Consider the following 12,114-nt stretch of genomic DNA (forward strand, 5'->3'; position numbering starts at 1 on the left):
AAGGACCCCACATCCATTATTGAATATCATGAGAGGGTGAGAGAGAGAGGTGGGAGTGAGAGAGAGGGGGGTTGAGAGAAAGGGGTGAGAGGGGGTGGATGAGACAGAGAGAGAGGAGGTGAGTGTAAGAGAGAGGGAGTGAGTGAGAGAGGGGGGGTGAGAGAGAGGAGCGGGCTGCGAGACAGTGGGGGGCTGAGAGACAGTGGGGGGCAGAGAGACAGAGGGGGGCTGAGAGACAGCAGGGGGGTGGAGAGACAGAGGGGAGTCTGAGAGACAGAGGGGGGAATGAGAGATGGGGGGCTGTGAGACAGAGGGGGCTGAGAGACAGGGGGGGCTGGAAGACAGAGGGGGACTGAGAGGAAGAGGGGGGGCTGGAAGACAGAGGGGGACTGAGAGGAAGAGGGGGGCTGAAAGAGGGGTGCTGAGAGAAAGAGCGGAGGGCTGAGACAGACCACATAGCACTGTTCCTATGTGCATTCACTCCTCTGCTCCCCCCCTTGCAGGCTCTGTGTGCGGGCAGGCATGTGTAGGATGCAGGGTACCTGATGTCCAGCAGCAACAGCACCAAGTCTCCCTCTTGATCCAGAGGTGCTCTCGCTGCTCTGCTCCTTCCAGTGGCTCCTTGGCAGCCTCCGCCTCCAGCCTATCCTCTTCCTCCGGACCCTCAGTCAGCCTGTCCTCCTGCCCGGGCCACAATGTTCTTGGAGCAGAGAGGAGTTGAGAAAACGAGGTTCTGGGAGTGCTGGGGTGGCCAGGCCCACTCCTGTTTGCCTCTTCAGTGGTCAGGGAGGGGGTGGAGCTCTTCTCCCTCCTGGGCTCTCACATCTAACTGCCCTCCTCTCTGGCCACCTTCACCGAATCCCCGCCGCTGTTTGCTGCCACGCTTCCGCTGCTGCCGAACACTGCATAAAAACTGGCCCACTGAGCCATCGGCCCACCGGGAAACTCCCTATAGTCCCAATGGCCAGTACATGCCTGTGTGCAGAGTGCAGAGTTCAGGAGTCTGATATGCACAGGGTGCAGGGTTCAGGAGAGCTCTAGGTACAGAGTAGAGGGGTTTAGGAGAGTGCTAGTTACAGAGTGCGCAGTTATGAAGAGGGTGCAGGGTTCAGGATAGTGCTAGGTAAACAGTGCAGGGTTCTGGAGTGCGTTATGTACAGGAAGGTAGGTTCTGGAGTGCGCTGTGCACAGAGTGCAGGGATTTGGAGTGCGTTATGTGCACAGTGCAGGGTTCTGGAGTGCGTTATGTACAGGAACGTGGGTTCTGAAGTAAGTTATGCAGGGGTGCAGGGTTCAAGAGAGGGCTAGGTACAGAGTCCATTCATTTACTTACATATTACTATTGCACCTCTCCTCAGCTATAACCTCTATACACACACACAAGAAAACATACACACACACATATACATACATACAAACAAAGACACACAAACATACAAACACATACATACAAAGACACTTACATACACACACATATACAAGGACACATACAAAGACACAGACACAGACACAAACTGACAAACACACACACACATACAAAAGACTCATACAAACACACACATACAAAGACACACACACATATACAAAGACACATACAAACACACACACCCCTCTTCTCTGCCCTCCCCTTCCCCAAAGCTTTACTATCTTCCACTTGGTTACCTCTGTAAAAGTACCTTTCCGTAGCTGGCTCTGTCACAGATTCGTTTTCTTTTTCATTGCACACTCTTCTCATTTTTGGCTCCCAAACTCCCCTCCTCACCAGGAAGGAGATAAGGATAACAGTGCAGCTCTCCCCCCTCCTCCCCTTGAACATGCTGCACTTGGCCAGACCAGCCCTTGTGCCGGCTCTAAGTGCAGAGCAGGGAGGCTGCAATAGGAGCCGTGGGGGAGATGTTAATTTCACTTTTAACTACAAAAGCCGTGCTGTGAGTGCAGGGCTTTCACATAGCTGAAAAACCCAGGGTACAGCATATGAATGGACAATTGATATTACCATCTTTTCCCCGCTATAAATGTATGAATGCAGGCTGTTTCCCTATAAGCTGGTTGCTTGATAAAGGGGCGGGTCTGGGTAGCAGTCCCAACATCACAGGTTGAATTTGACAACTGCATGCTCTCTTTGCAGCTACACAGAGCACCCCCAGCCGGTATGCTCGCCAATCACAAGCTGTGCTGGATGCGCTGCGGTGGTAGTTACTATATGATCATCAACTGATGCAGTGATGCGGGACAAAGCCCTTGTACCACGGGACAGAGGTACAAATGCGGGAAAGTCCCACCCAATCCGGGACTGTTGGGAAGTATGGCAAGGGAGAAAGAGAAGTATGGCTTTTTTTATTGCAGAATCATACTTATCTAGGTGGATGCCGTATCGCTCTGATGCTGCATCTGTCCCCTGCCAGCTCTAAAACTGAACGATCAAACACCGCTGATCGCTCGGAGAGAGAGCTGGACTGACTGTCAATCAGCAGCTCTCTGCCCTGCCCCCTCCACCCCCCTCCATGCTGGGCAGTGGAGGGGGCGGAATGACCAGCTTAGGCTCTGAGCAGCTCGCTTAGAGGCTGAACCAGGTGCTGGTCCAGGCATGTGGGCAAATCCCAAACTTCATTGTCACTATCTTGTCCAAGCCTGGATGGGCTCTATGACGTCAGCCGACAGCGTCAGCCGCTTCAGCCCACTGTTTGCTGAAATCGGGTCACAGGAGTGCAGACCGAACTGAACTCCTGTGATCCACAGGAGAAGTACAGCCAAACAAGCTTTGGCTGTACTTCACCTTGAAGGGCTCTCGCACACAGACCGACTGAGCCCATTTAGTGTAATTGCAGCCATCTTTTCACCACTTGGGCAATCAAGATGCAGTGCACAGTCTGTCATTGGCATGAATGGCTTTGTGTTCCTGTACTCGTGTATACGGCGTACATGCATATGCAAAGAAAATGTTCTATTTTTTTTTTTACCTATGCCTGTACACTGTACTTGGAGGAAACATGCTGGGAATAATGCTAAACTGGCTAAAACAAGCCATAGATTATGCAATTTTCTTTCCTGCAACCACAGGTTGAAAAGAAAGAAAATGTCTTGATTCCTTCCCGCAGTGCTATTGGCAGGGCCACAAACATAAAGAAGTGGCACCCTTGTTAAAGGTACATAAAGTTTGTTTAGCTGTTACTAAGGTCTTATGTTACTGAGCAGATTTTGGCTCTCCTTTTTATCTATTTCCTTCTCTTGTATCCTGGCTATAATTAAAACCTTGTTTGTAGTTTTGGATGTGGTAGAGAAGGATTTTTATTGATCAAAAAGACTTTGTAAGGTTAATTTTTGTATTCCTGTCTGTGTCCCCGCTGTTCCTTTTACCCTTTTGCTACAGTACTCACAGGATCCTTACAAGCATTTCCAGGATTCCTAGGACCTCCACTACCCCGAAGACTTCCAGAGTTCCCAGTAACAATGTTAGGCAGGTCCTCCAACCAGAAGGGTATTTAAAGATGAATTCCAGACATAGTATATATTTTTACATGGTTACATTGGTCCAGCTTGGAGCAGCCTGGCCAATCCTATTGGAAGCTGAAAATCAATGATATAGACACCACTTGCTTCCAGGTCCCAAGCTAAATGGCTGGCCTGATGCATTCTGAACACAGGATGCCAGCCGCTCAGCCTGGGCACCATTCAGACATCTTGCACTATCTGGATGGATGCAAAGCATTCTCTGAAGTGGAGAGGCGAGGTGAATGGCGCCTGTACTAAACAGCCGACCCGTGTTCAGAATGCATCAGCTGAAGCATCATAACTATGTAGAACTATACCAAATCTGGAATTCACCTTTAAGCTCCAGCCTTTGAATCGGCTGGTGCTGTGTCTATTTACCAGCTACCTGAGAGCTAAAGAGCTATGATTTTCACCTGCCATTTGCCTTTTTGTTGTTGACCCAATCTGATCTGACTACTCTTTTGCCCGCCATGACTCCTGTCTAGGCCTGACTTCTCTCTTGCCTGCCACCTGCCATGACTCATGCCTGAACCTGACTACTTTCTTGCCTGCCACCTGCCATGACCCCTACCTGGACCTGACTACTTTCTTGCCTGCCACCTGCCATGACCCCTACCTGGACCTAAGTACTCTCTTGCCTGTCACCTGCCATGACTCATGCCTGAACCTAGCTACTTTCTTGCCTGCCCCCTGCCATGACCCCTACCTGGACCTGACTACTTTCTTGCCTGCCACCTGCCATGACCCCTACCTGGACCTAAGTACTCTCTTGCCTGCCACCTACAATGACTCATTCCTGAACCTAACTACTTTCTTGCCTGCCATGACCCCTACCTGGACCTCACTACTCTCTTGCCTGCTACCTGCCATGACTCATGCCTGAACCTACCTACATTCTTGCCTGCCACCTGCCATGACCCCTACCTGGACCTGACTACTTTCTTGCCTGCCACCTGCCATGACACCTACCTGGACCTAATTACTCTCTTGCCTGCCACCTGCTATGACTCATGCCTTAACCTGACTACTTTCTTGCCTTCCACCCACCATGACCCCTACCTGGACCTGACTACTCTCTTGCCTGCTGCCTGCCACAACCTCAGATTTGATCCAAGTACTCTCTTGATTCTGGTCCATCCCCACCATCATGGACAAACTCAACTGGTACTTAGACCCTGCATCTCGGGTAAGCCGTGTTACCTGCCAGTTGTAATGGTGACCATTGTTAGTGAAACATAATGTGATGGGAAATCCAAAGTGTTATTGGTTGTCAACAGAACAAGCATAGTGGGGAAATCTTTCAACATGGACAGGAAGTAAAGGGAAATCTCCTCAATGGGACATAGCAAACTATAAACTGATGGGTTTTAATGTTTCGTTACTCTATGTAAATCTAAAGATAAAAAAAGTTTTGGCTATTCATACATCTTAAAGTGGAACTTTAGTCAGAAAATTAAAATGTTACTAAACCCAGGAACCTGCATTCACTACATCGGGTCTCCCACAGTACACAGAACATGGACATGCAGTTATGTTAGTAAATATAAACTGCTAAATACCTTTTCTCATCAGCAGTATATAGCAGACTTGTGCCTTCTATGAGTATCTGGTTAAAGCTTGTAGGAGGAGTTTTCATTTTGCACTGACTGTCCTATCAGGATGCAGGACCCCTGACCTTCTGTCTGGACAGTGCTGATTGGCCCTGTGCTGATCACATGCACCCTTTCAATAAAAAAATAAAAACTCCTTAGCAATACACACCATACTGAGCATGTGCAGCTTGTCCCCTGGATCTGTATTATCAGGAAATATGTTGGAAACAGTGGAAGGAGGAGAGGATCAGAGGAGACAGGATCAAACAGCCTTTTTACACAATGCGGGGGATTAACCCCTTAGGCTCCACAGTGAGTATAACAAGCATGCTTTACTGCATATACAGAGTGATTTTACCTTTGTGGGTTTAGTAACACTTTAAGTCCTGCTAGATCACTTCAGAATGGCTCCTTTTGGAGGTATGGCTATGTGAAACATTAAAAATAAGGGGCTATACTGTTTAAAATCCAGTAATACACTGTCTCAATAGACTTTTGGAATTTTCAGATTTGAAAAAGGCGGGCATAATATTTGTGTACTAGTTACATGAAGGGGATGTTTTACTTCCTTTTAATATAATAAAAGACTGCTACCAGTTAACGAACAATAACTTCTTCCAATATCTTCAAATACGCCACGCATTACAAATCCAAAGCTGAAAAATCCAATTACAGTATAAACACTCTGAAATACTATCAAAGGTAATTTCGGTTACCTGCACGAAACGAGGATTAATAGGAGACCTTTATTCCAATTTACAAATAATAGAGAATACTGAAAAACATACAAAATAGTTCTGCCTGGTGGCAAGGAGACATAGAGGATCTAGATGAGGACTGGACACGTGCCCTGGAAACACTTCCTAGGACATCTCTCTCGCCCTCCCAAAGGCTATCTCAGCTTTTTATCATACATAGGGCTCATTATACCCCACAAAAACTTTATGCTTGAGGGAAAATATATAACTCTGTTATGCCCGCGATGCTCTCTATTTAATGGTTCTCTTATTCACATGCTCTGGCGATGTCCAAAGATTCATCGTTACTGGGAAAAAATATTTATAACCCTAAATTTATTATTCTCCACTGAGATAACAGGGACGCCCAAACTTGCACTACTGGGAATAATACCCGATGGAGCATTACCAGTAGAGATGCATACTATGTGGATAAGATCCTTGTATTTAGCACGTAAAGTTATTTTACAAATATGGTCATCTGTTGATCCTCCAACCCATAAACAATGGGTTGAGAAACTTAACTATATACTTTTTTTTTTGTAAAATTCTGTTAAAGTTTTGGAGACAAACAAACATACATTGAGAAAAGGAGTGGTCCCGGCACAACGCCGGTCCCTCCATGACCAACATGGTCAACTTGGACACATCATTACAATCTACATAGGTAACTGACTGTAAACCCCCCCCTCCTCCCCCCAACATCTCAGACCACAGATAATAAGAACATCCCGTTATATCGCAAAGGGGACACACCTGGATTTAGAGTATATGCATACATTCATTGTAATTACAAGGCACTGCACTACCATTATCATCCGGCTAACTATATACTTAAAAGAGAAAAATTAACATATAAGCATAGAGGTACACCCCAAAGGTTTGCTAAAATATGGTCATGCTAGATAGAACCTAGTAATCAACTATATGATGGTTTAATTAGTGGAGAGGAGTGAAGGTAGAGGAGATAGATGGGTAGAGGGGTGAGGAGTAGAAGACAAGAAATTAGCACGTAAAAGAAGGAGAATTTGATGTTGCACAGAGGAAGTTGCCGTAGTCTGATAATTGATATTAGGGGTGATCACTTCGATGTGTACAATGTATCCATGCTCCTATTATGTTTTGTTTATTATATGCTAAGCTATTTTAGTCCGAGAGGTGCAAGGTTTGTTTGGTTTGTTTGTTTTCCTATTTGTTTTGATACTTTATGGATTAATTTGACATATTATTTGTTTGTATGTTTAATAATAAAAGTAAAAAAAATTTGATTTTTAAAAAAGTATACCCATTGTAAAAAAAAAAAAAAAAAAAATTGGATTGTGCTATTTTTTTTTACATGGCAGGGCATGCTGGAACTAGTAGTCTGTTGGAAATTAGAACAGATGGTGATGTGTATATATAGATTATCGCATCAGAACCTATCATTTTTATTTTTTCCTGTCCTCTTTGGTTTGACATCACACAAGAATTTGTGCAAGCTGTGATTTTCCCAAAATATAAATGGTAGAGTGTGTTGTGTTTGCCAATGAAGAGGATTTCAGCCCAGCATAACTTCCTAAGCGGATTGCTGTTCTGTTATCACAGCGGCATCATAGCGAGAGCGATCTGATCCAAAGGCTGCTGCCTTCCCCTGTGCTTGTGTTACAGCGGAGAGATTCATAGGGAGATCTATAGAGAGACAATGAGCTTCTGCTCAGAGATGAATGTATGCTGTTGTTTCTGCTCAGAAAAATTGTGAACAGAAATAAAAATGCATAACAGACGTGGGAAGTCGATGGAAATATCAGATTGTGTGTATTTATATACTGTGTGTGTGTGTATATATATATATATATATATACACACACACACCTGTTTTTCTATTTCTTTTTGTATTTCCTAAAGCATCTTAAACATTTTTCTATGCTAAGTAACATATGATTGTGACAATTCCAGGTATTTATTACCCCTGACAGAGATCCCAGTACTCCCCATGATATTGCCTTCATCTGTTTTTTTCTCCAGAAGGACAAAGCCATCTTTGTTCAGGCATCATCCAGGGTAGACATGTACATGTACTGAGATTCCAACTGATGTAAATCCTGGTGCCTGTGCAGTTCTTGGCTGTGTTCACAAACGTCTGACACAGACCTCCCCCCTGCTACAATCTCTCACCTTGTGACTTGCTACGATGTTACAGTGTTGCAGTCTGACCACTGAGGGACAGCAAACTGAGGAAATGCTTCCTCCTGCCTGCAGTAGACTAATGGCTTCTTCTCAGTATGAACAAAGTGACTGGCTTAAATGCAAGGATGTTCTTTTAATGATAATAAAGGGTAAAGGTTTTTGAAAAATTACACTATTGTTACATGTCAGGAATTAATCCATGCAGATTTGTAACAATACTGACAAGTCCAATTTAAAGAATATACTGTATATCATTAACAACTATCTTAGTTCATTGCATGTGTTATCAGTGTCCTGAAGTCAAGTTGGGCATAAGTTTTTGTCAAAGGCTTTTAGGCTCGGTTCACACATATGCGATGTTGGACATTGTATGTGATTCACACCGCACTGCTGTGCAGATCACATGCGATGTCCATGCAATCCGAATTCAGCCATACATATTGTATGGCTGAATTTGCATCGCATTAGCACCAAAATGGTGCAGGACCCTTTTCTTGGTCCGTACTGGAATCGGATCGCATGGGTGTTCAAACCTATGTGATACGATTCCTGCATCATTTGACAGTTCGCACTGCGATATGCGAACCGATCTGGGGGTGTCATTTACTTTCTATTGACACCCACAGCAGTATCCCATAGGGCAGTGTGAACTGCCAGCGGGTAACATGCAATGCGGGAACCCGTACTGGAATCGCACTGGTTCTCGCATCGCATATGTGTGAACCAAGCCTGAAAGGAGATCTGTGGTCTTGGTGGCTGCAATGGCTTACTATATTTTTGAAAATGCTAGTTTCCTAGCTGTCCCTGGCTTCAATACTTTAGGCTCAATTGATAAAGCAAAAAAAAAAGTGAAATTTGAAAATTACAGTTACAGGGCTCAAACTAGAATGCCATGCTGTTGTTAAAGTGGAAATAAACCGCCTATCCTTTACAGCCAAGTAAGCCGCCATCTAAACCCTGGTTTGATCTTCAGTTATGCTGCCGTACATGTGATTAGTTAGAGTAAAAATAGTGCAGCGCTAGAAATCAAATGTTGAGTATTAACATATCAACATGCTGTGATATACAAAATAAATTGGGATTAGCATATACAAAAACTAACACCATCATTTAATTGATAGTATCTCTAAATAAAGTGCACTGTGCAAATGGTGAATCAACATTAGTTGTATAGTCCCCTTGGTGATTAAACAGTTAATCCATTCCCATGTGATGATGGGAGGGAATCCAGAAGTCTAGGACTAAAGGAGTCACCGCCGTGTGTGCATCCACCACCCAGGAGAGAAGATTAAATATGCTTACCAGAAGGTAGCATCAATCAGGCAAGTGATTATCAAAGCTCTGGATAGCAAGTGGTGCAATTCCTCCTCCTCAGATGAGCCACTTTAGATAACCTCAACCCGGCATGTGGGAATATGGATCAGGATGGTAAAGTCCAAAATGGTAAGAACCTCCTTCCGACACAAAACCGTTTGGTAGGTTTATGGTTAACAGCATCCATAAAAGACAACAAAAAGCCTCCACATAGTGAAAAACCATATGGTTACCGGTTTATTGAAAATGAAAGGTTTTACATAGATTCCAGGATGTATTGCATCAAGGAAAACATTTCCTCTGTGATCACAAAAGCATAAAAAATTCAAAAAAGGTGCAATGCCATGGAAAGGACTCACCAAACTGACGCGTTTCGTCTACAAAGACTTCAACTTAGATTCACTTTAATTGCAGACGAAAGATAGTATGTTTCTTCTGCAATATAAGCTTGCTTGTTCACACTTTTTGAAAAAAGTTGTTAACGTTCTACCTTAAGCTAATGATCAGAATAGCAGCCAGGCAAATAACATTTTCAGGAGATGTCAGCAATGGCACAAGTGTCAAGAACCTACTGCAGCATTTATACCTACATGGATCACTCAGTCACCTTAATCTAATCAGCACAGATTGTGTATTTAGAACAGGATAGTTTCCCAAACAATCACCCCTCCCACAAGTTCTTGGGCAATCAACATCTGCCTTGACACATTCCAGTCCAGTTGCAGAACAAGTTTAGCTGAAAGTGATTAACTACTGCAAGCTACATCATGATATGGATAAATGAGAGCCTTCACAGGAGGAAATTATTTGGAGGAGGTGAAACTGACTAGACTCAGGAGTGGTTCCCCCCCAAGCTGATGAGCGGGTTCTGCCCCAACAGGGGCTCTTCGAGAAGCTTTGTTAACGCTTCAGCCTCACGTTATAACTAGATGCTTTAGGACAAAGCTGTGAGTTACTGAGGAATGATACATCAACATCTCTGAACGGAGTCAATATTCCCAAGGGACCTGTTCACACTATATGAAGGGTCCAATATAATTGAATAGTGCATTTATAAATTTGAAGAAAAGGGGAAAGGTCTGTATAGATTTGGGGACATGTGGGTATGTTTTAATTACTTTTATAACGTGTAATAAAATAATATTTTTTATTCTTTGAAAAATCTGGGTGAGAGTGTTTAAATAACATATAATCGCTGCTTGTACATGCTGGGATGTAGCAAATGTTACAAAGTATAGTCTATCTATGGTGTCTCATTAAAAATGACTTGCAGCACTTCAAGGATTAGCAGCCATTAGCGCCGGGCACTTGTTCACACTGGGGGTGTTTTTTGTTTTTTTTTAAATTTGTGCTGCATTTCCTGACTCCAATGATAGGACTTGTCAAAAGCCATCAATATCCGAATGCTCACATACACGTGCTCCACTGAAGAGCGTTGGAAGACCCTGCCTACCACAAGTCTCCTTTCGATTTTGCACTGACCCCTCTTTTCCAAGTCAACTGAAAGTGGTCTTTCATGAGTCGAGTCATCAGGTATATCTGGGATCTACATTTAACATTGCTCTGAAACGTGAGGAACTACAACTCCCACCATGGCTTACAGCTTCAGCAGCAACAAGCTGCCTTCTGTAGCTGTCAGTCAAAAAATAATTTAAAGACGGTCATTTGTGACCTAGTTGCTTGGTTGACCCAGAACTAGCAAGTGGAGTCAGAACCTGCATATCTGTCCCAGGTCAGTGACCCACAAAGTACTGATGACAATGGGTCAGCATACCAGCCAAACAATTAGTATTTTAGAAGCCGATCAGCAGCGGTACCTTCTGTGATTTTCTCATAAGAAGGGAATTTAAGATAAAGGCAAAGCAAGCTATACATAATACATATATAATTCTAACAACAACCGTGCGCAGATTTCCAGAAAAACAGCTAGAAACAAAAAGGTGGCAAAACCCCCCCTCCCAAAAAAAAGATGTTCCAGCATACATTCCATTATTGCATAGCTTAATCCTCTCTGTAATGCCAAGAACATATGTAAAGCCTTTTCTCTTCCAGCTGCTGAGAAACTACAAGACCCAGGGGCCTTCCCTACCTTGTAGTTCCTCAGTAGCCAGAGGAGCACAGGTTGTCACTCCCCAAACAAGCATCCCCATTCCCTATTACTCACATGCCAGATTGCAAAGAAGATGAGAGCAGCGCAGAGCACCAGAGATAGCATGTAGCAGAAGGCAGCGAAAGTAAATGCCATTGTGCACCCAAAAAGAGCAGAAAATCCAAGCGTGACCCCAGCTTTAGAAATCAAAGGACAGAAGACCCCCAATGGTGTCCCCAGCTTGAAGTGCGGAGCCGCCCCCAGCCTAGTCCTATGGGGGGACTATTCATATGGATGTTATGCAGCTTTCCAGAGTGCCCTTAACTTTGTAAAAGAGCAGTGGCAGGCTCCTGGCTATGCCCTGCATCTCCCCGCCACTGGCAGGACACTTCTGGAGTGCCGGAATCCTGGAAGTAGAGGACTAAGTGACTCATTGCAGCCTAGATTTCAGAGGAGGAGAAGAGCTGGCAGGGCTGGAAGGAGGGGCTGTGTACAATACCATCGCTCCATGTGCTGCTGCTGGATTGTAATGTGTGGACAATAGACTCAATTCACAAAGCTTTGATAAAACCAGAAGAATCTTTATTTTCACCATGTGACTTTTATTTTCAAACCTCATTGGATTCAGTTGAAACTATTTGGAAAATAAGTGTCCTTATCCTAAGGTATTAGCTGTGTGAACTGAGCCTAATGTTAGGGGGCTGCAGGCTGGCATGTGCTGTCA

The 12,114-nt window shown here is 44.3% G+C and overlaps 1 protein-coding gene across 1 annotated transcript in view; it reads right to left on the reverse strand.

Annotated features, from left to right (window-relative positions):
* The window catches only part of CNIH3 (cornichon family AMPA receptor auxiliary protein 3), a 270,624-nt gene extending 258,767 nt beyond the window's left edge, over nucleotides 1-11,857 (reverse strand). Inside the window, exon 1 of the mRNA XM_073629177.1 lies at nucleotides 11,466-11,857. Within this exon, the coding sequence (XP_073485278.1) occupies nucleotides 11,466-11,546 (81 nt within the window). The 5' untranslated portion in view covers nucleotides 11,547-11,857. The remainder of the gene's footprint in view (nucleotides 1-11,465) is intronic.
* Between the last annotated feature and the right edge of the window lie 257 nt (nucleotides 11,858-12,114).

The sequence above is a fragment of the Aquarana catesbeiana genome, linkage group LG04 (assembly GCF_042186555.1).
Source record: "Aquarana catesbeiana isolate 2022-GZ linkage group LG04, ASM4218655v1, whole genome shotgun sequence".
NCBI lineage: Eukaryota > Metazoa > Chordata > Amphibia > Anura > Ranidae > Aquarana > Aquarana catesbeiana.